The sequence below is a fragment of the Mobula hypostoma genome, chromosome 9 (assembly GCF_963921235.1).
Source record: "Mobula hypostoma chromosome 9, sMobHyp1.1, whole genome shotgun sequence".
NCBI lineage: Eukaryota > Metazoa > Chordata > Chondrichthyes > Myliobatiformes > Myliobatidae > Mobula > Mobula hypostoma.
Genome location: NC_086105.1, coordinates 126,600,054 through 126,627,787, shown reverse-complemented (window position 1 = coordinate 126,627,787; position 27,734 = coordinate 126,600,054). Strand labels below are relative to the sequence as shown.

General features: G+C 41.7%; 1 protein-coding gene across 2 annotated transcripts; it reads left to right on the top strand.

Annotated features, from left to right (window-relative positions):
- Positions 1-372: 372 nt before the first annotated feature.
- Positions 373-27,734, top strand: rsl1d1 (ribosomal L1 domain containing 1). 2 transcript variants are annotated; one of them, XM_063057462.1, is made up of 9 exons: positions 373-451; positions 5,591-5,730; positions 10,355-10,493; positions 13,945-14,093; positions 17,377-17,478; positions 20,721-20,814; positions 21,506-21,631; positions 25,349-25,555; positions 26,512-27,734. In XM_063057462.1, exons 1-9 carry the CDS (start codon positions 428-430, stop codon positions 26,833-26,835), a joined length of 1,305 nt encoding a protein of 434 aa, XP_062913532.1. In that variant the 5' UTR covers positions 373-427; the 3' UTR covers positions 26,836-27,734. The 2 variants fall into 2 exon arrangements, with proteins under 2 accessions (XP_062913532.1, XP_062913533.1); XM_063057463.1 differs by lacking the exon at positions 373-451 and adding an exon at positions 473-521.

The following is a 27,734-nucleotide window of genomic DNA, read 5'->3' as shown; positions in this document are numbered from 1 at the left end:
TGCGCCCAGGCTTCTTCCCACCTGCTCGACCTGTGAAAGAATGTATAGGTCCTACATTGGCTTCATCCATCAGCTCAGATTCCAGATGAAATAAATCATCGATTCCAGGACCCGCTTGAGTAGAAGTTGTAAAAAAAAGTGAAAATGGAAGTTTTAAACTTTTTTCACTATTAATTTTTTACACTGCTGAGTTCTTCCAGCACTCTGTTGTCTTGTTGAGAACGGTTAGAAATGTATAAAATAATCCAGCATCTGCAGAATTCCTCGTGTTTGCGTCGATAATTATTCAAATGAGTTTTCTACTGCGGAAGCCTTGGCTGCCCGCGACTCCCCCTGGTGGCCGCAGCGCTCGCCTGCCGTGCTGTCGATAAAGTTTGGTTGTTGAAGGTCGTGACGGCATTCAGTGGGGACGCCACACGTGGAGACGATGCAGGCGGTAGATACGGAGCAGGTACGGGAATGGACGGAGCTCGGACGCTTTCCTTTGGCTTTCAACTGGTGTGGGGCGGGGGGTATGAAAGGTAACGGTGCGAGGTGAAGCAGGCAGTTGGCTGTGGGTACAGTGGGAGATGGTTGGGTCTGGCAAGGCCTCCCTCTGCCGCCGAGTAGCGCACGTTGTTTGCCCCGCACGACTTGGGGTCGGGGCGGCTGAGTTCAGCGGGCCGTCGGCTTACAAACGGAGTTTCCGCAAAACGTTCAAAAATGAAATACAGATTTGGAAATCGAAAATTTAAAAAAAACACAACGGGGAATGCTGGAAATATCGGTCAGGAGGTATCGGTGAAGGGTCTCAACCTGAAAAGTCGACTGCTGTTCACATCCCACAGACCCAAACTAATCTCCAGCAGTTTATTTTTGCTGCAGTATCTGCAGTTTTTTTTCTGTCTCCTTTTAACATTTACTTGTTAACTCAGTTTCCCTTGAGAATTTTTCCTTGGATGATTTTTAGTTTCTGAGAAGTCCCATAGAAAACAATGGGCCAGCTTTCAAATCCCTTACTCACTCTTCCTTCAGTTAGTCCTGACGAAGGGTCTCGGCCTGAAACGTCGACTGCGCCTCTTCCTAGAGATGCTGCTTGGCCTGCTGCGTTCACCAGCAACTTTGATGTATGTTGCTTGAATTTCCAGCATCTGCAGAATTCCTGTTGTTGGCCGGTTTTCAACTTCACTGGTACTTCGAACTTGAAGCCAGTAGTGAGGATCCATGGTATATTATGGAAAAGAACGAGGGGCTACAGTAAACACGAGGAATTCTGCAGATGCTGGAAATTCAAGCATCACACATAAGAATTGCTGGTGAACGCAGCAGGCCAGGCAGCATCTATAGGAAGAGGTACAGTCGACATTTTGGGCCGAGACCCTTCGTCAGGACTAACTGAAGGCTACAGTTGCTAGATTAGAACTAAAACTCTTTCCTTTGGACAGCATATTTAAAAAACAATGATTCTGGTTAATTGGGACACATCGGGACCAGTGTATTTTGGCCCAATTAAGCGGCTACGCCAATTTGCCGAAACTTCATGGAAATAGTTTTAAAAAGACAAGCTACTCCTTTAACTGAGTAATAAATTATGTTTTTAAATGAAATACAGAAATTAGAACGCTACCAATATTGATACAGTAGTATTAAATTGACTTTATTTCTTACATCCTTCACATATATGAGTAAAAATTTTTACATTAGGTCTCTGTCTAAATGTGCAGTTAGAGTAATTTATAATAAATAGAACAGTCACTGTAACATAGAAATACACTCAAATCAGCGTGAGTTAATCAGTCTGATGGCCTGGTGGAAGAAGCTGTCCTGGAGCCTGTTGGTCCTGGCTTTTATACTGCGTTACCGTTTCCCAGATGGTATTAGCTGGAATAGATTGTGGTTGGGGTGACTTGGGTCTCCAGTGAACCTTCGGGCCTTTTCACACCTGTCTTTGTAAATGTTCTGAATCATGGGAAGTTCACAACTACAGATGCGCTGGGCTGTCCGCACCACTCTCTGCAGAGTCCTGTGATTAAGAGAGGTACAGTTTCCATACCAGGCAGTGATGCAGCCAGTCAGGCTGATCTCAGTTGTGCCCCTGTAGAAAGTTCTTAGGATTTGGGGGCCCCACACCAAACTTCCTCAACCGTCTGAGGTGAAAGAGGCACTGTTGTGCCTTTTTCACCACACAGCTGGTGTGTACAGACCACGTGAGGTCCTCGGCGGTGTGGATGCCAAGGAACTTATAACTGTTTACCCTCTCAACCCCAGATCCATTGATGTCAATAGGGGTTAGCCCGTCTCCATTCTTCCTGTAATCCACAACCAGCTCCTTTGTTCTTGCGACATTATAAGGGAGAGGTTGTTTTCTTGACACCACTGTGTCAGAGAGGTGACTTCTTCCCTGCAGGCCACCTCAATATTGTTTGAGATTAGGCCAATCAATACAGTGTCATTGGCAAATTTAATTAGCAGATTAGAGCTGTGGGTTGCAACACAGTCATGGGTATACAGGGAGTAAAGGAGGGGACAGTACACAGCCCTGAGGGGCTCCTGTGCTGAGAGTGAGGTTGGAGGTGAGGGAGCCCACTTTTACCACCTGCTGGTGATCTGACAGGAAGCCCAGGATCCAGCTGCACAAGGCAGGGTCTCTGAGCTTCCTGTCAAGCCTGGATGGAATTATGGTGTTGAATGCTGAACTGTAGTCCAAGAACAGTATTCTCACATAAGCATCCTTCTCCAGATGTGTAAGGAAGGTATGTAGAGCAGTGGCTATTGCATTGTCTGTTGATCGGTTGTGTCAGTAGGTGAATTGTAGGGGGTCCAGTTTGGGTGGTAGCAAGCTGCAGATGTCGTCCTTGACCAGCCTCTCAAAGCATTTGCTTATTATTGAGGTGAGTGCGATAGGACGCCAGTTGTTCAGGCATGTTACCTTGGTGTTTTTTGGTACAGGGGCAATGGTGGATAATTTGAAGCAGGAGGACACTCTACTCTGGGAGAGGGAGAGATTAAAAATGTCTGTAAACACACCTGCCAGTTGTGCTGCGCATATCCTGAGTATTTGCCCTGGGATGCCGTCCGGTCCCACAGCCTTGCGTCTGTCCACTCGCTGGAAACACCTGCGTACTTCAGGTGACCAGGTTGCAGGTTGTCTTTCCTCGGAGGGTCAGCGTTAGCGACATCGAACCGAGTGTAAAAGCGATTGAGCTCATCTGGGAGAGAGGCTGCAATGTTGGCAGCACCACTACCTTTGGCGTTGAAGTCTGCGATGGTATGCAACCCTCTCCACAAGTCATGTGTGATATTCATTGTGAATCTTGACTCCATCTTGTTCCTGTGTTGTTGTTTCACAGCCTTGATAGCTTTGCGCAGATTGTAGCTGCTTTTCTTGAGTTCCTGCTGATTGCCGGCAGTGTAATCTCTGTGTCGTGTGATAAGTGCTGCTCGCACGGAACTATTAATCCAGGGTTTCTAGTTCGGGAAGACCCTGACCGACTTCTGGGGGACAACATTGTTGTTGCATTTCCGGATGAAGCAGGTGAACTCAGAGACATCCTCATCATGAAAGACATTCCAATCGACGTCAGCAAAGCAGGATCGAAGAATGATCTGATTTTCCAAAAGCTGGGCGAAGGAGAGCTTTGTAAGCATTGCAAAAGAGAGTGTAGCAGTGGTCAAGTGTGTATCTCCACAAGTGCTCACCTGGATGTGCTAACAAAACTTTAGACACTTTCGTCAGCAATACTCAACTAAAGTCACTGGCGATGATGAAGGCAGCCTCCGGGTGTGCAGTCTCCAGCGTGTTGATGGTCTCGTACAGTTCCTTGAGAGCCAGGTCAGTATCAGCCTGCGCCGGAATGTACACTGCTGTGATGATAACAGCCGTGAAATCCCTAGGCAGCCAGTAAGGTCTGCACAGCAGCACCAAGTACTCCAGGTCTGGGGAGCAACTGGATTTGAGAGCATGCACATTCTGGGGTAGCACCAAGCATTGTTGACCATGAAGCATACCCCTCCTCCTTTACTCTTCCCAGAGAGGTTTTTTGACCTGTCCACCCGGAACAGGGAGAATCCAGAGGGCTTGATAGCGTGGTCCAGTATCTCCTCCATCAGCTAGGTCTCCACGAAGCATAAAATGTTACATTCCTTTGTTTCCCACTGGTAGGAGATTCTGGCTCTCAGTTCGCGCAGTTTGTTATCCAGGGACTGAATGTTAGCCAGCAGTATGCTAGGGAGCAGTGGCCGATTTGCATGCTGTCTCAGCTTCACCAGGACGCCAGCCCTTCTCCCTCGCCTCCGGCACTTCTTCCAAGGTAGTGGCGGTGTAAGTGATGAGACTCCCATGGATCGCGCAAGTATGAAACAATGTATTAGTTCCTAATAGTTATCAACGGAGAATTTCATCCTGTGTACCCTGCTATGTTCTTTTGATTGTAAATGAACAAAATCAGCACAAACATCTAGTGCTTAAAATGCACTGCTTTTATTGTCTTCCTGCGTAAAGTACTGCCAAAAATCACTTTTTTTAATCACAAACATATGCAACTAACACAATTTAAAAACTGTTTGCTCTACGTAGGGTGTAGAGTCCAACAGCCATTACAAGCGATGTTGCTAGTTAGAAACTTTTCAGTAAGTCTCCTGTCCCAATTAAGTGGTGTCGTGTCCCAAATAAATGACGGAAATCCCAGCTATTTTCTTGATTAGTTTTTGTTCTTTAAGAGTTGTCCCAATTAAGTAGCTGCACTGATTAACCGGAATTCCAGAGAACTCTCAGAGGTTACGACATTCTTCCACTCCTGTGAACCGTTCGTTCTCCAACAGTTTGCAAGTTGGAAATGGGCTGTTCTTTTGAAAGGTTGGTACTGTATGGATAAATAATGGAAAGAAAACCTACCATTGGTTTAGTTACTATTAAAAAATAAAATTGGGTAGTCAATGTGGTCACATAAGTAGATCTATTGGGGAGTTCTGTGATTAAAAAGTAGTAGATGGGATATATTATGCTGGAATTAATTGATCTGCAAGAAGATGCTGAAGTTTTGAAATTCTGAAAATCTATCCAGTTGTAATGGTTATTGCCAGGAAGTGCTACGGATAAAGTCACTTAATAGTATTTAAAAACATTGCCTTAATTTCCATTTAACTTGCTTGGTGGGGTGTCACAGATTTTTGGGTGGGAATGGAAGGGTTCTTGCATTGATTATAATTCTTTCTGTAAGTAAAGAGAGAAAACAGCCAATGATGAGCATCTGTAATCGAGGTCCTCCTCAGATTTGGGCATGGGGAACTGTTTGCAATCCCAGCACTTTGGAAATGTCATGAATTGTGTTCACACATGGTAAAAGATGCTTGCAGCCCTGAGCAGCTGTCAAATCTATTCCACCAGACTCCCAAATACTTGTTTATATCTACAGTACGTGCTTTGTGACTTGGCGATAGAAGAATGTGATTTTAAAAGTGATGCGCAAATCCCAATAGATTATTAAGGAATTTTAAAATGTGCATCACTGGGTGCACTTTATTTGAGTTTGTAATTGAAATGCCTGTTATCCTAAAATGGATTTGTTCTTTTGGACTGATCTCTGTTCCCTTCACTACCTCATTTTGCCAGGTACGCAAGGCTATTAATGCATTAAAGGAATATGTGAAGAAAAACAGAAGTGACACAAAGCTATTTCTGAATGAAGATGAGACTATACAGCTAAATGTCACAGTTTGGAAGATTCCAAAGCGGGAGCAAACAATAAAAATGTAAGTAAACCAAAGGAGATTAATTCCTTGTTTATATTTTACAGCCTCAAGCTGTGGTTTCTGTTAACAAGAGGTTAGAGAGCAGAATGGGTGAAGTACGAAGATGAAATTGAGCAGAACAAAACGTGATTCATTACTGGAGCCTTACAGCATGTTTGGAAGGAAATTGTGTAGGCTATTAAATCCTCTATAGATGTGTATACTATCTGAAGAATGAAGATCATTGTTTGACTAGAATGCTGTAAAGAAAGTAATCTACGTGGTATTTTATTCCATGAGTACTAAAATGTGATCTTAATCTCTGAAGTGTTTACCACACAACTCTAATGTAATGTTTTGAGCCAAGGCTGAAAAAGGGCTTGTGTAAAAGAGGTAACCAGCTAACTCCATAGTGACCTATCTCTAGTTATACCATTTTAACCCACTAGATGTAAAGCTACTTGTTGCAAAAAAAAATAGAATTTCTATTTGTTGTGAGTAGATTTTAATTGTGCAAGTAAATGGATCAAAATATATTAATGATTTTCAGGATCTGGATATGCTGGCAAGCCCAGAATTTATTGTCCATGTCTAAGTGCTCTTGAAAAGGTGTGGATGAGCCCCCTCTTGAGCTGCTACAGTGTATCTGGAGGGGAGTTGCAGGATTTGGACACATCAGCAAAACATTTCTAAGTCAGGGGGATGTATGTCCTGAGGGGAACCATCCTGTTGCAGTACTCATGGACATCTCCTGCCCCTATTCTATGGAGGAATTTAAGGTGGGGTGGTTATATGGGAGGCAGGGTTTGAGGGTCGGCACAACAATGTGGGCCGAAGGGCCTGTACTGTGCTGTACTATTCTATGTTCTGTTCTTCCTGCTGATAAAGATCAGATTCAGGAGTTGTTGCAGAAGCGTGGACAAGGAACTGCACTGTAGTTTGTACATGGTACACACTGCAGCCACTGTGTGTCAGTGGCAGAGGGAATGAACGTCTACAGACTTCAATGGAATGCCTGAATGGTGTTCAGTTTCTTGAGAATCATTAGTGCCACACTGATCTGGGCAAGTTGGGTGTATTCCAACACGATCCTGACTTGTGCTTTGTAGATGGTGGAAATGACTTGGACGTCCCTTTAGAACGGAGATGTTGGGGAATTTCTTCAGTCAGGGGTGATGAGTCTGTGGAGTTCATCGCCACAGGCAGCTGTGAGGTCTGCTTTAAATATACCCAAAACATTGACAGGCTCTTGATTAGTAAGAGTGTCCAGGGTTACAGGGAGAAAGTGGGATAATGGGGTTGAGAAGAAAATTTAAATCAGCCATGATCGAATGGTGGAGCAGACTTGATGGGCCGAATGACCAAAACCTGCTCCTGTGTTTTATGGTCTAGAAAGGAGTGTCATGAGGTTATTCTCTTACTGATGCAGCTGCTTCAGTTCAATGTCAAGGGTAGGTGGTTAGATTCTCTCATTCGAACTGGCCATTGCCATACACGTCTGTGTTTACATATCTGCTGTTACTGCATGTGAGCATAGGTTGCTTTGTTTGCTAAGATATTTGTGACCAGTACCCTTCCCTGAGGAATTTATGCATGGACTGATTTTTGCATTGTAAGAGGTAAGACTAACTTCTAACAAGCACAGCTATCTTCCTTTGTCCCAGATACAGCTGGACTGTATTCCCCGTGATGTCAAGGACAGTCTCGTTTGCCACCCTTTTGAAATCCTGCGCTGTGGTTTATGTTTGGACAGCATTAGTCATCCAAATAAATTAAGTTCAAGGCATTGTAATGTTGGCTCAGAATTTGCACTTAGCATTGAGCCAGCAGTAGTTACAGCTTTCCTTATTTGAAGATTGACCACTTAACTTGAGTGACTGCCCTGGTGTGCAGTTCACCAAGGGGTTTCTTCCAAAATTTGTGATAGGAATAATTCTTCCCTCTTCAAGTAACTCAATCAAATCAGCAAATTAGAATGTTTCAGCGGGTCACAGATTAATTTTAGAAGCAACTGCAGAAAGCTATTTTAGGAAATAAAACTTCCAGTTCTAATAAACAAATAGTTCCATAAGTGGAGTCTGTCTGCCTGTCTACCTTCACCCCATTTTTAACATGGCTGTAATATTAATGCTGGGAAGGCCAGCCCTCGACTCTGCAGACTTCCAGCGATGGGGTGGAGGGGGTGCAAGTGCAGGAGATAGACGTGACATGGTGCAGGTAGAGGTGTCGAACCACGAGGACCATGGGAGGAAGGATGTGAGGAGGCTCACAAAAGGAGGCCCTGAAGTACCAGTCATTTGTCCAGGAATGCGGGGACAAAGGATGGCAGGCATGGCTATTCCCGTGGAGATTGCCTGGAGGGTTCCTGGCAGGGTCTCCATGGAGATTGCTGTCTGCACTGGGCCTTGATGAAAAGAGCAAGAACCAAGCAGCTTGCAGGTTGGAAGAGGAGGCAGAAAGAGCCCCATGCTGGTTATGGAGCAGTAAAAAGGAGTTGAACATAGAACATAAAAAAGCTATAGCACATTACAGGCCCTTCGGCTCACAATGTTGCACTGACCATGTAACCTACTCTAGAAGCGATCTAGAAGTTCCCTACTGCATAACCTATTTTTCTAAGCTCCATATACCTATCTAAGAATCTCTTAAAAGACCCTATTTTATCTGCCTCTTCTACCTTCACTGGCAGTGCATTCCACGCACCCACCACTGAGTTGAGGTGAGGTGGAAGTCAGGAACAGATGCGCAGTGACTTAGCCACCACTGCTGACCCACCAACTGGAGTGTACCTGACAACATCTGCTCCTGACCAAAGGCTACAGTTACCTCATCAAGTACAGGTGTCCCCCGCTTTTCGAACGTTCGCTTTACGAAACCTCACTGTTACGAAAGACCTACAGTAATACCCGGTTTTCGCTACAGAAGGTGTTTTCACTGTTACGAAAAAAGCAGCGTGTGATAAAAGGCAGTGTGCGCCCCGAGTAGCCGCTCTCCCCCGGATTTGGAACGGCATTCTTGCCGGTATTGTTTAAACACGTGCCTGTGAGCAGCCGTTTGCAAGATGAGTTCTATGGTATCGGAAAAGCTCGAAAGAGCTCGTAAGGGTGGTACAATTAGTATAAAACTAGACATAATTAAGCCTTTTGATCATGGTGAATGAAGTAAGGACTAAGTGAGTTTGGCTTGTGGAAGCTGACAAAGATGATGTTGAAGAGGTTTTGGCATCCCATAACCAAGAACTGATAGATGAAGAGCTGATGCAATTGGAAGAGGAAAGGATAACAATCGAAACCGAATGAGTAATGATAAAGTACGACTTTAATTTTGAAAGGGTACGTCGGTTTAGGGGATATTTGCAGGATGGTTTGAGTGCTTACAAAGAACTGTATGGTAGAGAAATGCGCGAGGCTCAGCAGTCGAGCAAGCCTTGCACATCAACCACAGCAGACAACGAACCTCGACCTTCGACATTGAGGCGGGCAGTCATAGGAGAAGATGAGCTGCCTGCTCTAATGGAAACAGGCAACGAGATGACACCCCAGTGTCCCACCACCCCAAGACCCAGGCTGCGGACAGATACTGATTCACGGAGAATGCAGCAGTAGCTGGGAGGCACACAGCATATCTTTAAGAAAAAAGCGGAAATAAACATGCTAATTAATTAGGTGCCGCCCGACATGTAAATGTCGGCCCAGATCAGAGGTGACGCAATCAGCACTGATATGGGCCGACAATTACGTGCCGGGCGGCACCTAATTAATTAGCTTGTTTATTTCAGCTTTTTTCTTAAAGATGTGCTGTGTACCTCCAGACTACCGCTGCATTCTCCACGAATCGGTATCGGTTTGCTGCCCGGAAGGTGGGGGCCACTGCACCACCCCAACCTCCGACGACTCGGTCTAACACACCATCATCAGTGTGCTCGGCGCTGTCTTCCCGATTCCGGTAAGTGATACTACACTGTACATACATTATTTCTACTTGATATCAGTTGTGTATTTTTACGTGTTATTTGGTATGATTTGGCAGCTTCATAGCTTAAAGGTTACTGGAGAGCGCTTGCGCTGTGTTTTTGCCGATGGCGCTTGCGTGAGATTTTCGCTACGGAGAACAGTTCAGGCAATAATTGTGGAAAGGTATTTCTACTTTATATAAGCTGTGTGTCTATCATATCATTCCTGTTTTTACTATATGTTACTGTTAGGTTTTATGTGTTATTTGGCATGATTTGGTAGGTTATTTTTGGGTCTGCGAACGCTCACAAAATGTTCCCATATAAATAAATGCTCATTGCTTCTTCGCTTTACGACATTCTGGCTTATGAACCGCTTCATAGGAACGCTCTACCTTCGGATGGAGGCGGAAACCTGTAACTGAAGAGAACTGATGCAAGCTTGACATTTTCAAATTGAATTATATTTGATAGTGACAGCATGCATTAATAGGTAGCAGTATTCTAAGTTTACAAACGGGAGCACAATATATATGAAGGAAGTGAGGTAGGAAGCTGTAGTAAACTGTATGATTTAATTTTCAGTTTTATTACGTAGTACTATGTAACTCTGCACTTTGAAAATTCAACTCTTTTTAAAAAAAACATGGGTGGGAAGATTTTGTGGATAATTTTGAACTTCTTTATTTGCAGAATTTTGCCTCATAAAATTCGATCGGAAACAAAGGAAATTTGCCTCTTCACCAAAGATGAACCAAACATGAATGCTGATCAGACTCAAAAATTCTATAGAAAACTTCTTGATAAGCATGGATTTAAGAATGTTACACAGGTAGGCTTCAAATTTGGGCAACTAATAAATACTGTTTCAGTTTGCCTCTTAGAAGTGAAATTATCTGTGTGAAGACGTCTGAATCAGATTTATTATCACTGGCATTGACGTGAAGTTTGTTTTGTGGCAACAGTACAGTGCAAAGCCATAAAAGTCCCGATATTACAAACATAAATGGTGCAAACGAAAGAACGATGAGGTAGTATTCATAGACCATTGAGAAATCTGATTGGTGGCAGAGGGGAAGAAGCTGTTCCTAAATTGTTGAGTATGGGACTTCAGCAGGAAGAGGGCCTGTCCTGAAAGATGAGGGTGCTTAACAATAGGTGCCACCTTCTTGGGTACCACATCTTGAAGATATCCTCAATGGTGGTATAGGTTCTACAGCCTCTTGCGATCCTGTGCATTGAACGTTCCATACCAAGCTGTGATGCAGCCACTTAGAATACTTCCCACTGTACATCTATATAAATTTGTAAGTGTCTTTGGTGACATTCCAAATCTCCTCAAACTCCTAATGAAGTCGAGCCGCTGACATGCCTTCTTCATGATTGCATGGAATTGTTAGTCCCAGGATAGATAGTGATACCCTGAAACTTGAAGCTGCTCACCCTTGCCGACATTGGAGTGTGAGATTGTGGTTGCAACACCACCACTCAAACAGCCAGTCTACCTCACTCCCGGAAGCTTCCTCATCATCATCATCTTGAAATTCACGATGTGATGTCATTACTGAATTTGAGATGTGCTTAGCCACACAGTCGTGGGTTTTTGGAAGGAGTAGAGCAGTGGGCTAAGCACATATTATGGTTGATAGTCTTGATAGTCAGGAAGGAGCAGGTGTTATTACTAATCTGCACTGACTCGGTGAAGAAGGTGAGGATCCAGTTTCAGAGGAAGGACAGAGTCCTGGATTTGAAGCTTGGTTATTGGTACTGAAGGAATTATGGTGTTGAACACCGAGCTGTAATCGATAAATAGTAGCCTTAAATAGATCTTGCAGTTGTGTAAGTGCTCCAAGCAAAGTGGACAGCCATTGAGATTGTATCTGCTGCAGCCCTGTTGCAGTGATCAGTAAATTGCTACAGGTCCACATTATTGCTCAGGCAGGAGTTAATTCTAGTCATGGTCAACCTCTCAAAGCCTCTGTTTAAGCTCTTGTTTGTTGATGTACGTTTCCATGTGTATTACCCTTCAAAATCTTGTAACTCTTTAACTCAATTGCCTAATTGTCATAGTGGTCACTGATAGAACAGCTCATGAGCATCAAACTAGCAGGCCAATGCCTGCGTCACTTTTTATCCTTTGTATTGATTTTTAAAGTGTGGGGAAGGGAAATTAAATATTTTGGGTGCGAGAGGTCCCGGGTTCATATCCTGGGTGAGCCCCCAAATGTGTGACTGTTAACAAAGTCACTGGTGAGACACTGAAGCTGGTGGATATGGAAATCTTTATTCAGCAAAACAAGCAGGCATCATACTCGAGCACTTTTGGAAGAAGAGGCTCCCTGGCCCAACAGTACATCACATTTTTATATGTTAATGAACAAAGGTAACAACAGGACTTTTTCTAAAGTTACATAATACTTCCTTTGAGGGTACGTCCACACTACACCAGATAATTTTGAAATCGAAGCTTTTTCTCTTCGTTTTGCCCTCCCGTCCACACTGAGCCGGCGTTTTCAGCCCCCGAAAACGGAGATTTTCAAAAACACTCTCCAGAGTGAATAAATCTGAAAAAGCTTAATATCCGGCGTAGTGTGTACGGGGTAACCGCCGAGATTTTAAAATGTTGTCATGACAACACAACAACAATGCTTTTTTCTGCTTCTGCTTGGTACTGCACAAGCACTGCCGTACGGCTGTTATAACGCGCAGTCGGTGTGAACGACGTGAGAGTTAAATTGTAAAGTGAGCTTTTTTGACTATTTAAAAACGCTGTCATGACGTGCCGGAACAGATGTTCGTTGTTTTAACAACGAAGTCAAGAAGTGAATAAGTATATTCACTTCGCCCTGTCTTCTGTCCTTGCTTGTATGAAGGTGGTTTACCTATTTGTGCAAGTACTTCTCTGACAATAGATGTGTAACAGCCTAATGTAACATTGTATGGAAGTACAAGATAACGCTGATGCAGGCATGTTTTATACATTTAACAAGGTGCTTTATTAATGCAACAGAGTTAGTCAGTTTTTCAATGTTCGTCGTCAGCCGGGTCATACTGTCCGTGAACTCCCTGTTGGTTGCCTCCATACGCTCCAGTATTTGTTTTTTTTTAAGTTTTAAGTCCTCCTGCGCGACAGCCAAGAGCAATTCCTTTAAAGTTTTTCTACTCTGTAACTGGACAAACGTGCACCAAGTATACCGTTTCCTCTTCACTTGTTTTCTGTGCGTCCTGCGCATGCCCAGTAGGAGGAGATTCACCCAAATATCCGCCTAATGTGGACAGAGATATTTTGAAAAACGCTTAGTGTGGATGCCTGTCGTTTTTACTCGAAACCGGCGTTTTCAAAATTATCCGGTGTAGTGTGGACGTAGCCTGAGTTACATATAATTTTCAAATACCTAGGTCTTCAAACCAATGCATCCAAAGTGAGTGTTAATCACTGCTGTTTGAGAGCTACATTCGTGCATGTGGAGACATCTCAGGTCAATGGAATGTTTCCTGGTCTGCAATTAACCCCAACCTGTGCACCATGCATTCCTTTGGAGGCATGCTCAGGATTGAGAAAAGGACTAATTCTACACATTAACTGATGAGTAGAGAAACAGTTCAATAGGTAGTCTGATTTTTACTCTGTTCAAATTGACCTCAGATATAGTTTGTTGACTGCTTCTGAAATTTCCTACGGTTAGTGTACACCATTGGATACAAAAATGAAGCTGCAGCAATTAAAGCCATTAGAGGAATAAAATGTGTAAAATTAAAGAGGTAAATCATTTCCATAGTCAAGGATAATCAATGAAATGTTCTTGTTGGAGGTTCTAGCTGGTTCTTCCTGTATATCTCTTTCTATTTTCTTTGGAAATTGTATTCTGCTTTAATTGCTTATATTAATTTCAAGCATGTTATTATTGGTCTGAAGGTAAAATTTGTCAAATAACAAATGGTGCTCAATTTATCAAAGCTTGTGTTATTTTGTTGTTTAACTTTTCTGGCCCTTTTAGGACTTGTTAATTTTTTTTGCATTGAATCTTAATGTAAATGCACTCGTTCCTGATCATTTTCATTCACTTTGTAAGATTGTAAAGTTAAAGATTTATTGCAGTAATAAAGGATAGAGCAAAGACCTTAAAAGGTTTAATAAATTTCTACATTGCATGGGCCTAATCTTTCATTCCCAGGTTAAGTGTCCAGAAAAGCAATAAAAGTTGAGTTTCATCTCAAACATAATTGAGTGACACCATAAGTGGCAAATTAGTATAATGTTAACCTACGTTTTATTTTGTTAGATCATTCCATATAAGATTCTGAAGACTGAGTACAAATCATTTGAAGCAAAGCGTCGCTTACTGAGCAGATTTGATCTGTTCCTGGCTGATGATCGAATCAGACGACTTTTACCTTCTCATGTGGGGAAACATTTTTACAAGTCTAAGAAGTAAGTGATGTAAATTAGCCATGGTGTCTTATTACATTAAACATTGCCCAGGTATCGATCTCATTGAATTTTGAGCCTTCAGCAGTTCTTTGAATGCCATATAAAATAAATAAGTTTATTTATTTGTTTCTTGTGGTTGCTTTTCCTCATTCAAATAGTGGCTTTCTGTAAATGCACAATTTTTCAATAATGAAGTGGATGATTTGGGCGATGGTTTCATCACTGAGATACAGAAATAATTATTAAATTTGTATATTGCTATCCCAGCAGAGAGTACTTTCAAACTTATAATGATACAGGGCAGAATTCTGTTTGCTACATTCATACCAACAAGTTTAAGGTTTAGTTTCAGTTTTTTAAAAAAAGTTTTCATATGTATTGTGCCTTACACTAAGCTCTTCCCAACTATTGAGTTTCAATGTGTAATCGATGTTATAGTTTAGGGAAATGAGGTGGCCAATTCGTGTACACAAAAGCTTCACAACAACATTGAGGTAAATATTGACTGTGGGATAGATATTGACCCACTGGAAGAACTGCTTTGCATTTCTTGAATTACACTTTGAGATTTTTTTTGCATTAAGGGTGGGTAGGACAATAACTCCTCGCCAGAATGACAGGCCCTTGTAGTGTTTCCTCAATTGTAAACCTAGACTACTACACCCTGGGGCATCTAGAGTGAGAATCTACTCTCTTTTAGGCTCCATGTTGAACAAGCTATATGTAAAATAGGCTGCCCATTGTTACTTATGTTTGCCTTTCTTTGGATGGCTGATAGTTACAATTTTGGTTATGTTGTCAGCTGCAGTAAAAATCGTCTTGCTGAGGAATCTGTTAAGTGGCTCTGTCCCTAACTTCATGATCCACAAAGAAGTGTGTTTTATTGTAAATTTTAATATGGAAATCAGAAATAGAAACATAGAAACATAGAAAATAGGTGCAGGAGTAGGCCATTCGGCCCTTCGAGCCTGCACCGCCATTTATTATGATCATGGCTGATCATCCAACTCAGAACCCAGCCTTCCCTCCATACCCCCTGACCCCTGTAGCCACAAGGGCCATATCTAACTTCCTTTTAAACATAGCTAATGAACTGGCCTCAACAGTTTGCTGTGGCAGAGAATTCCACAGATTCACCACTCTCTGTGTGAAGAAGTTTTTCCTAACCTCGGTCCTAAAAGGCTTCCCCTCTATCCTCAAACTGTGACCCCTCGTTCTAGACCTCCCCAACATCGGGAACAATCTTCCCGCATCTAGCCTGTCCAATCCCTTTAGGATCTTATACGTTTCAATCAGATCCCCCCTCAATCTTCTAAATTCCAACGAGTACAAGCCCAGTTCATCCAGCCTTTCTTCATATGAAAGTCCTGCCATCCCAGGAATCAATCTGGTGAACCTTCTTTGTACTCCCTCTATGGCAAAGATGTCTTTCCTCAGATTAGGGGACCAAAACTGCACACAATACCCCAGGTGTGGTCTCACCAAGGCCTTGTACAACTGCAGTAGTACCTCCCTGCTCCTGTACTCGAATCCTCTCGCTATAAATGCCAGCATACCGTTTGCCTTTTTCACCGCCTGCTGTACCTGCATGCCCACTTTCAATGACTGGTGTATAATGACACCCAGGTCTCGTTGCACCTCCCCTTTTCCTAATCGGCCACCATTCAGATAATAATCTGTTTTCCTATTTTTGCCACCAAAGTGGATAACTTCACATTTATCCACATTAAATTGCATCTGCCATGAGTTTGCCCACTCACCCAACCTATCCAAGTCACCCTGCATCCTCTTAGCATCCTCCTCACTGCTAACACTGCCACCCAGCTTCGTGTCATCCGCAAACTTGGAGATGCTGCATTTAATTCCCTCATCCAAGTCATTAATATATATTGTAAACAACTGGGGTCCCAGCACTGAGCCTTGCAGTACCCCACTAGTCACCGCCTGCCATTCTGAAAAGGTCCCGTTTATTCCCACTCTTTGCTTCCTGTCTGCTAACCAATTCTCCACCCACACCAATACCTTACCCCCAATACCGTGTGCTTTAAGTTTGCACACTAATCTCCTATGTGGGACCTTGTCAAAAGCCTTTTGAAAATCCAAATATACCACATCCACTGCTTCTCCCCTATCCACTCTACTAGTTACATCCTCAAAAAATTCTATGAGATTCGTCAGACATGATTTTCCTTTCACAAATCCATGCTGACTTTGTCTGATCATTTCACCGCTTTCCAAATGTGCTGTTATCACATCCTTGATAACTGACTCCAGCAGTTTCCCCACCACCGACGTTAGGCTAACCGGCCTATAATTCCCCGGTTTCTCTCTCCCTCCTTTTTTAAAAAGTGGGGTTACATTAGCCACCCTCCAATCCTCAGGAACTAGTCCAGAATCTAACGAGTTTTGAAAAATTATCACTAATGCATCCACTATTTCTTGGGCCACTTCCTTAAGCACTCTGGGATGCAGACCATCTGGCCCTGGGGATTTATCTGCCTTCAATCCCTTCAATTTACCTAACACCACTTCCCTACTAACATGTATTTCGCTCAGTTCCTCCATCTCACTGGACCCTCTGTCCCTTACTATTTCTGGAAGATTATTTATGTCCTCCTTAGTGAAGACAGAGGATTCTCTGGCTAATTTGTATGCTACTTCTTTGGAATTGATACTATCCCTAATTTCTCTTGTCAGCCACGGGTGCACTACCTTCCTTGATTTATTCTTTTGCCAAACTGGGATGAACAATTGTTGTAGTTCATCCATGCAACCTTTAAATGCCTGCCATTGCATATCCACCGTCAATCCTTGAAGTGTCATTTGCCAGTCTATCTTAGCTAATTCATGTCTCATACCTTCAAAGTTACCCCTCTTTAAGTTCAGAACCTTTGTTTCTGAATTAACTACGTCACTCTCCATGTTAATGAAGAATTCCACCATATTATGGTCACTCTTACCCAAGGGGCCTCTCACGACAAGATCGCTAATTAACCCTTCCTCATTGCTCAAAACCCAGTCCAGAATAGCCTGCTCTCTAGTCGGTTCCTCGACATGTTGGTTCAAAAAACCATCCCGCATACATTCCAAGAAATCCTCTTCCTCAGCACCTCATACATATATTTTTGTTCAGTATAATTTTAATTGTAGTACATGGATCAAAATTCTGTAGGTAGTCCACACTACCGAGAAGCTCTCAGGTACAGTTGAACTGAACAATATATTGTCTGAAGCCAATGTAGTTAGCATGGACTTGATTTTGATTTTTGTTCTTTATTTTCAGAGTACCTCTGTCAGTAAAACTGTCTTCAAAGAATTTTGCAAAGGAACTGAATAAGAAAATCCAGGGTACAATCCTTCCAATCAACAACAAGGGCAGCTGTTAGTGAGTATTAGGGCTTTTAAAAAATACGTTTTTTAGTATTTGAGAGAATCTGTTTTCTGGCCTATGCTTGCAAGATTTTTGTTTGTTTTCAGTTACAAAACGGTTCTGAATGAGATTGGTAAATGAATGTGTTTGTAAAAATCCAAATTTTTGGATTTACAGATTGTCATGCACAGTTCAGTGTTTCCTGTGGACAGTTCCCATGTATCTAATGACTGACGGTCACATTTATTTTGCATTGGAATCCCATTCAACTCAGTATGGGAGGTACCTGCATCAATGCTTTGGTGTTGGGTGTTCCCTAGATTTAGAATCTTTTCTCACTATCACTTAAGACAATGCAAGAATCCCAATTCCTTTTTCCCCTAAATTTTGGTAAATAAAATAGCAATCCCAATCTTCGATTCAGTCTACTGTCCTGTCAGCAGTCAAAAATATTAAAAATTCTTAAATTGGAAAAAAATAAGGAGGAACTTCTAAGCGTATATTAATTTTGTCATTACTCTGTAGGCAAGAATGAATTTTAGGTGCTGAATAAGGTAATGCCTTGCTTCACAGACATTGGTACAATAATTAATTTTGGGAACTTCAAGAGTGGAAAATGCTGAGGATGTGTCAGACAGCTTTTGTGGCAAGTCAAGCAGTTAATATTTCAGCCCAAGGACTTTTGTCAGAACTAGGGAAAAAAGAAAACACTTTGATTTCAAGTTGCAGTGAATGTAGGTGTGGAAAGGACAAATGGAATACTTGGTGGGCCCAGGGTCATTATAGGGAAAAATTGTAGAGATTATTAGAGAACACAAAACAAAGGAGCATAGAAGGTTTGAAATGCTGAGTTGTGGAACGTGCCCAGCAGATCAGGCTGTGCACATGGAAAGAGAGAAAGAAATCATATCTTGTTGATTGTGTTCATTTAGAGTAATGGTCTTACTCTCTCTTCTTTCTTTCCTTCCTTCCTGTTTAGTGCCTCCTGATCTGTACCTGTCTCTTAGAACCATAGAAACTACAGCACAGAAACCGGCCCTTTGGCCCTTCTTGGCTGTGCCGAACCATTTTCTGCCTAGTCCCACTGACCTGCACACGGACCATATCCCTCCATACACCTCCCATCCATATATCTGTCCAATTTATTCTTAAATGTTAAAAAAGAACCCGCATTTACCAGCTCGTCTGGCAGCTCATTCCATACTCCCACCACTCTCTGTGTGAAGAAGCCCCCCCTAATGTTCCCTTTAAACTTTTCCCCCCTCACCCTTAACCCATGTCCTCTGGTTTTTTTCTCCCCTTGCCTCAGTGGAAAAAGCCTGCTTGCATTCACTCTATCTATACCCATCATAATTTTATATACCTCTATCAAATCTCCTCTCATTCTTCTACACTCCAGGGAATAAAGTCCTAACCTATTCAACCTTTCTCTGTAACTGAGTTTCTCAAGTCCCGGCAACATCCTTGTAAACCTTCTCTGCACTCTTTCAACCTTATTTATATCCTTCCTGTAATTTGGTGACCAAAACTGAACACAATACTCCAGATTCGGCCTCACCAATGCCTTATACAACCTCATCATAACATTCCAGCTCTTATACTCAATACTTCGATTAATAAAGGCCAATGTACCAAAAGCTCTCTTTACGACCCTATCTACCTGTGACGACACTTTTAGGGAATTTTGTATCTGTATTCCCAGATCCCTCTGTTCCACTGCACTCCTCAGTGCCTTACCATTAACCCTGTACGTTCTACGTTGGTTTGTCCTTCCAACGTGCAATACCTCACACTTGTCAGTATTAAACTCCATCTGCCATTTTTCAGCCCATTTTTCCAGCTGGTCCAAGTCCCTCTGCAGGCTCTGAAAACCTTCCTCACTGTCTACTACACCTCCAATCTTTGTATCATCAGCAAACTTGCTAATCCAATTTACCACATTATCATCCAGATCATTGATATAGATGACAAATAACAATGGACCCAGCACTGATCCCTGTGGCATACCTTTACAGGATAAGTGGAATAGTTCTTCTTTCAGTTCAGCTTGGATTACCTCCTCAGCTTTTCCATGTTGTTCAATGTACCCAGAGCTCCCTGTGCTGCCTCCTCTGCATCAGTGAGACACAATGCAGATTTGGGGGGGTTTCATTGGATGTCTTTGCTCAATCCATTACAGCAGCCAGAATCTCCCAGTGGCCAGCCAACCATTTTAATTCCATTTCCCATTCCTGCACTGATGTGCCTTTCCATGAACTCAGCTACCTTCAACGATGAGGCCAGAAACATATCGGAAGAACGCACCTCATATTCCGTCTTGGTAATCTCTAACCTAATGACACTAGCATCAATTTCTCAACTTCCATTAGCCTCAATTTCCAGCCCACCCTTATCTCAGTGGCTCTTTTACCCATTCTCTTTTCCCTCCCTGCACTCGAAGATATGCCCGTCGCCTTCTCCTCTGGTTCCTCACGTCCTTCCCTTTATTCCATGGTCTATTGTTCAGTCAGGTTCCTCTTTCCACCTACCAACTCCCAGCTTCTCATGTTATCCCCATTTTCAACCCTCGCTCCTGCCTTCCCTTCACCCAGATTCACCTGTCACCTACCAGCTCTTGCTCCTCCTCCTACCCTTTTATTGTGGCTTCTGCCTTTTTTCCAGTTCAGGTGAGGTACCTTGGGCTGAAGTGTCCTACAGGTGTTCAGTTGCATCAGTTGATGCTGCCTGACCTGCTCAGTTCCTCCTGCATTTGTAGATGTTGTTCCAGACTGATAGCACTTGCAGACTCAGTTTTATTTTCTCCATTAGCACAGCCTGACATAGACATGTCCTGTAGCTCTGTGCTTTGCAATATTAGTGTTCTCATTCTCTAATTATCCTCCGTTTAAAGATTTTATTAATTTTCTCTCTCTCATTACTCCTATCAGTTCATCAACCAAAAGGCCTCTGGAACTTATTTTCATAGAAACCATGGTTTTAGACTATTAAAGAGGTTCCACTTGTCTACCCCATCCCTCCCTGGCGTATTCTGCAACATGAAGCTACCTTATTTTCTGTCTTCCCATCTTTGGCAAGGGGCCATCAACCTGAGTTTATGTTTCTATAGGTATTACCAAGTCTGCTGAGTGTTTCCAGCATTTTTTATTTGATTTCTGATTTCCAGCACATGCAGTTCTCTGATGTTTTTGAGCAAAATGCATTAGTAGTTGTCCTTTATTGAGTATGTGGATTTGGCAAATTTCCTCTTTTCCTGGTAGTGCTTCTCAGGTAGCTCACACTGGGATGAAGCTGGAGGAAATAGTGGAAAATGTAACTGCTGCTGTCCAGACTATCGAAGCAAAGTTGCCCCAGGTATGTTTGAAATTACTTTTTATGAGCTTGTTTGGATAATTTTGTCGTCATACTTCAATTTTTGGTTTCTGGCCTACCATTCCTCCAACTCTTGTACTATATTTAGAGTTGTTATCTTTGAGTGCGGTGTGCTAAAATGTTGCAGGTGACATGGTTTAACGAGCATTTAAAACATTTTTATTTGGATGCTGTGAACATTGCTGAAACCTGTTTTAATGGTCAAACTGTAAATTTATTGTTATAGGAAGTTGGAATTAATAGATCAGGACAGAAGATTAAATGCAGAAACAGTCATATGTTTATTTTCATGACTGAGCAGTTTGGGGTGGATAAATTTTGGAATTCTGCAACTTTAATTTTGACAATCAAAATGGAAATTGAATTCTAATCCTTGGCCATTAGCCTTCTCATGCATTTTTGTACTCTGCACAAGGTGGCTTAGGGATCTTTGAACTCAGCGTTACTAGTCTTGTTTCAAGGTATAATGCACCTGATTATCTTAATATTATCATATCTGTAATTGTAATTACAAATAGCATTTTGAATTTTTTTAAATAAGCTCACAGAGAAGTTACACAGCATTGGTCTGGGGAAATTATTATTTTTTATTTATCTTCCGAAGATCATGAGGGTTGCTTAACCGTCTATCTATTTTCCTAACTTGCCTAACTAATTTTTTTCTGTGCCACAGCAATGGAAAAATGTGAAAGTTCTTCACCTGAAAACCTCCAATTCTCCTGCACTTCCTATATATACATCAAATATGTATAACCTTAAGGAACTTCAGAAGAAGAATCCCAAGAAGCAAAACAAAACAGTAAGTAAAAGTTTAAAAAGTATTTAAGTTGGTCATAGTGTACACTCATTTACTATACAGAAAAGGTGAGTTTTGCAATAACTATTTCTATTCATATAGCCGTCCGGGTCACTTGACAGAAATTTGGGGTGCTTGGCGAAGAGGCATGATGAGCCAATGAGTATATTATCCCTCAGAATGTTACTGTCCTTCAAGGTTAACCAGACAGTCAACTTCACTTTTTAATAAGGTCTTGCAAATAGTAATGAGTAATTTTGGAATCTCTCTTGTGATGGGAGGCGACAGATGAATGAAGAACCTTGCCTAATTCTTTTAGAGTGATGAAGTCTTGTCTCCACTTGAAAGAACAATTTGTCTTCAACCAAGTGATAGAAACTCAATGTGCAACATTGCCTTTGCAGTTTGAATATATTTTGCAGTCTGGTTTCTGGACTGGAACTTGAGCCCATGAACTTTTAAGATTAGAAGCTAGAATATTACAATTTGAATCTGTAACTGGAACTGTCTGGAAGAAATCTGAGGAATGACATGAGAATACATGTTAAAATCCCACTTGCTGACAACAATGAGGAACTTCTGGACAAATTTTGTCTGCTTTGTGATCATATGTTGCTTCCCTAACTACCTTAATGATCAATGCAAACTTCCTAGGACTCGATCTTCTTCACCACTCCTATTCCACCTTGTATTGTGAGCTCACAGCTTTTTCTCTGGTGTTATCATTGTCATCCTTCACACACACACACACACACACACACACACACACACACACACACACACACACACACGACCATTCTGACTTTGTAAGCTCTAACCTATTTTCTCTCTCAAGTCTTTGGAAGCATTATTGTGTTCCAGTGGCTGCAACTTCTTGTGAGTGTACGTACAGATCCTTGTCTCTGCGTTGAAGTAGCAATAAAAGGAGTGTACCATTTCTTCTGTGATAGTGACAATATCTACCAACGCCACTCATCCTCCAATGCTTTATAACTTTTGGCTAGGTTAATAGATTTCACTGATGTCATTTCTCATTTTAGTTTGTTGCATTTCCTCCATCCACATCCTCCACACTTCCTGGCCAACAGTATTGTCCCTGGTGTTCCTGACCTTTTTATTATCAGTAAACTTTCTTATCTCCAGTGCTGCTATCTAGTTTTATTTTCTTTGAATATACTGATAACACATGAGTGTAGTGGTCAACCATCCCCTATCATTGTCCGTTTACCTGGTTTCAGAAGAGCTGCAATTTCCAATAAGGAATCAGCCTTTTCGTCCTCTGAGGGCTGAGGATGTTTAGCTGTTGGGTATATGTCAGGCTAGTAGTCTCTGAATTCAAATGAAGTCAGAGAGGCTGGAAATTAGATGAGGAAGCTGGCGAGCTAGAAAATCAGTGTTTTTATGGTGCAGCAGTCTCAATGTGATTCTTCTAATTAACCAATTTCACAACATGTGCCGGTGATAATAAATATGTTTCTGATTCTTCTGGCTTGCTGCTGTTGCAGTTTTTTTCCTAGCTAAGTTTTAGGATGAGCGAAGCCATCACTATTTATTATGTTCACTATTCAGGGGTCATGAAGTGTGTGGAGTTACCATTACTAGAGAGAAGGTTGTTGGGAAACTGTAAAGTCTGAAGGTAGATAAGTCACCTGGATCAGATGGTGTACACATCAGAGTTCTGAAGGAGGTGGCTGAAGAGATTGCGGAGGCATTAGTAATGATCTTTCAAGAATCACTAGATTCTGGAATGGTTCTGGAAGACTGGAAAATTGCAAATGTCACTCCACTCTTCAAGAAGAGAGAGGCAGAAGAACAGAAATTATAGGCCAGTTAGTCTGACCTCAGTGGTTGGGAATACGTTGGAGTCGATTGTTAAGGATGTGGTTTCGGGGTACTTGGAGGCACGTGATAAAATAGGCCATAGTCAGCATGGTTTCCTCAAGGGAAAATCTTGCCTGATACATCTGTTGAAATTAATTGAAGAAATAACAATCAGAATAGACAAAAGAGAATCGATGGATGTTGTGTACTTGTATTTTCAGAAGGCCTATGACAAGGTGCCACATGAGGCCGCTTAACAAGCTATGAGCCCATGGTATTATAAGAGGTATTCAAGCATGGATAAAGCAGTGGCTGATTGGTAGGAGGCAAAGAGTGGGAATAAAGGGAGCCTTTTCTGGTCGGTAACTAGTGGTTAGGGCCGACTGTGTTAATATATCAATGATTTTGATGATGGAATTAGTGGCTTTTGATGGAGCATTTGATGGCTCTGGGCCTGTATTCACTAGAATTCAGAAGAATGAGGGTTGATCTCATTGAAACCTATCAAATAGTGAAGGGCCTTGATAGAGTGAATGTGGAGAGCATGGTGGGAGGACACAGCCTCAGAATAGAGAGGTGTCCTTCTGGAACAGAGAAAAGGAGGAATTTCTTTAGCCAGAGAGTGGTGAATCTGTGGAATTCATTGCAACAGGCAGCTGTGGAAGCTAAGTCTTAATGTATATTTAAGGCAGTGGTTGATAGATTCTTGATTAGTCAGGGCTTGAAGGGATACGGGGAGAAGGCAGGAATTTGGGGCTGAGGGGAAAATTGGATCAGCCATGATGAAATGGCGGAGCAGACTCGGCCAAGTGACCTAATTCTGCTCCTATATCTTATGGTCTGATTTCATTCTTTACCAACATTGTCTCAGGGTGCAACAACCAGTTCTTGCCAGCTTTGTTTTCATTTCCTCCTCCAGTCCATCTGCTACAGAAATGTTATCCATTTCTTTGAACCAAACATTGCTGTTATTTTCTGCCATGGTATGCTTTGGCTAATTTGGATTTTTGCTGCCTGTCTCTCTGTGTCTCAGCCTCATTCCTGTCACTATCTGTTTTGTAAATTTGTGTTCTATTCCCAATGCAACTTGAACATTAAATTGCCTCAACTGTTGACGTTCCAACTTCTCAAAAACTTCTCAATCTAAGTTTCCTTTCATCTGGCACTGATCTTCAGTGCATTTTCCCTCTCCATGTGGATCCCAAAGGTGATTATTCCTCCTGTTTTCTCCTTGTGTATCTTGGAATTCCTTCCCAAATGCCCTCTTCTCCTCCTACTTCTCATTAAACCCTGTGTCCCAGCTTTTGGTCACTCCTCCCAAAATTTGTCTTGGCATCCAATTTTGCCGGATTATATTCTTTCTGAAACGGTTGATTTTATCACATAGAATGTTACATATTGTCAATTTCTATCAAATTTTGTGAAAGAATGAGACGATCAAGTCTGTTCATTCCTTAAAAGTTACTCCCTCTGAAGTGAACAAATCTCAACAGTCACTTCAGAATTTGTTATTTTTCTGAGGCAATCAAAACAATCCAAAATCCATGGCCAGAATTGGATGAATTGTCTGCATTTCCTCGTCCTCCTTAAAGTGATCTGACCTTTTAAATCTTTCCTCAGCTTTGGCATAAAATGAAGCTTTAGATATAACAGAACATTCCAGGGTGTGCTGGCAAAGCCTTAACATGGATTGAATTGCATGCTTTGATCAGTGAATATCTGTTTCTGGTACAGAAGCAAATTAAAACTTGATGATACTCAGGATTGTTGTCATTTGAATTTCAGTCAATGTGCAAGACCCAATTATTGGTCTCCTGGCAAAGTAACCAATGTACTGAAGGATGATTAATGTAGTGATGAAAGTGCTCATATTTTCTTATAAATAAATTTTCTAATCAGAGTAAACAGAAGAAAACAACAAAAGCTGGGAATGTTGAAGTTCCAACTGACCTAGCATCATCTGAGGTTACCAGTGCCCTTGAAGCAGTGGACGAAACTGCAGAAAGCACAAAGCCTTCTGTTGCTCAGAAACATAGCGCGGATGAAGAAATACCGCAGCTGGTTCCTATTGAAGAGCAAACACCTGCAAAGAAAACAAAATTGCAAGTAAGTGCCTGAGTGCTATAGATTTTCTTTGTGCCTTCTCTGTTGGAGATAATCATGCCCTTGCATGATGTGCTGGTGTACTAATTTCACTGGCTTGAATATTTTAAGTTGAGTGTCTAATTATTTGGTCAGTTTGTCCAGGTAGTTGGTGCGAAATAGACAAAGCAAGAGAACTAAAAAAAAATTAAAAGATTAAATGAGACAACAGTAATGTGGTGGAAAGGCATTAGGGGAGCACAAAACAAATATTAGAGAAAGAGAAGGACGGGGAGAATATGACAGAGCATAAGTGAAATGATGCAGGCAGGCATACATGAGAATGAGGCTGTAAAACAATGGTCAGGGAATGAGAAAGGCATTGAAAAAGGAAGAGATTTAGCATGAGTAAGACATCTGGCAAGTAGACGAGAAACTGAAGATTGATAAATATTTTGTAATCGAGCTAAGCTACAGAAAGAAAGGATTAACTGAAGAGAGAGGAGATTTGGAGGTAAAAAAAATCACTGACCAGGCAAGATTTGTAGACCTAGCATAGACAGGACAGAAAACGAGCAGAACTAAAGAAAGCACAGTACACAGATTGAAAGAATGGTACAGATGGATGCTTTGCTGGGTGCTGATAGGACAAGTAGCCTCCTGTGTTATCAAAGGATAGAAATCGTGAGTAGAAGAAAAGGAAAATTTTAGCTGATTTGATTGTACTAACAGTGAAGAGTTGAAAACTGAAAGAATTTTTATTATTCTACTTTGAGTGTGTGCCACAAGGACACTTCACTGTGAGGCTTTATTAATTCAAAGCGAACTAGTGCCATTTATGGAAATTAGATGTCGTTGCAGTAATCAAAGAATATAATGCTTTTATAGTACGTTTTAGTTCTGTACTATTACACTGATTTTAATTCTCTTTCACATCACACATTTTTTGACTTGTATTTGTTCCTTCTTTCACTGAGCAGAAATTGCAAGGACAAAGCCACAGCACACCGAAAGCAGTTGATGAAAATGAGACCCCAGTTGGTAAGAAATCAACGCAAATGAAGGGCAAAAAAACGCAGAAAACACCTAACAAAAATCCAGAGAGTCTACAATTGCATACTCCGGGGAAAAAAGAGAAAGGCCTTGAGACACCAAAACGAGAAGTGAAGAAAAAAGATTCCTCTTTGGAGAAAAGTATTCATAAGAAAATCGCTAAAAAGCATGAGAGGAAGTCGGTAGGAATCCCAAAAACAATGAACACACCCAGACAGAAACAAAAGCAAAAGATTCCACAGTCTGTATGAATATTACCTATGTATTTTTGAGTAGGGGAATTCGTTTTTATTCAAAAACTGTCAATAAATTCTTTACTACAAGTGGGGGGCGGGGGGGAACATTGTTTATTATAATTGTATAAATGCACAAGTTTAATAATGTAAATGAAATCTTTCATTGATCACTTTGGTAACTGTATAAAAACATCTCTAGTCATCTGTGCATCTTTCATGGGAATAAAGAATTCAAAGTTTTACAGTAAATTGAAAGGGCACATGGTCATTACAGTAATCAGAAATATAATTTGAGGTTTATAGTACGTTTTAATTTCTCTACCATATGTATAACTGGTTATCCCTCTCCTCATCACACCATATTTTCTCTGCCATTTTCACGGCTGCGGCGAGGCGTGAGTGGGAGTTTGCGTTGAGTGTCAGTTGGGAGGCTGCAGAGGTATGGAGAGGAAGCAGATTATTAGTCAGAAAATGAAGTTGCTGGATACTTGAACCTGTTATAATTACTGTCCTTGCAGCAGCTGGATTCTGGACTATTTACGTACTTGCATATAGAAACAAAAAGATATGTAGACTTGATTTACTAGAAAGGAAACAGAAATACAATTTACGCCCTCCTTTTTTAAGTATTGCAGGTGATACCCCTCCTGAAAGCCAAGTAATGAATATGACAGCGTTTCTAGTGACTGCTGTTGCTGTCCTCCGTTATTCACAGCTTAAAGCAAAAGTGATGAAACCATGGCTCAATATCTTTGGGCTGATAACACTTTCTCTATCATCTTTTGGAATGACAATAGTAGCGAATTTTCAGGTGTCTAATGATAGAATAGTACATAACGTTGGTGCAGTCATCGCCATTGGCTTTGGAACAGCAGCCTGTTGGATTCAAGCAGTTCTGACTTTCCAAGGGGATA

Coding starts and splice junctions, on each gene's coding strand:
- rsl1d1 (XM_063057462.1), top strand. CDS start 428: ATGCAGGCGGTAGATACGGAGCAG. Junction 17,479..20,720: donor AACAACAAGGGCAGCTGTTA/GTGAGTATTAGG, acceptor TTTTCCTGGTAG/TGCTTCTCAGGTAGCTCACA. Junction 21,632..25,348: donor CCAAGAAGCAAAACAAAACA/GTAAGTAAAAGT, acceptor TTTTCTAATCAG/AGTAAACAGAAGAAAACAAC.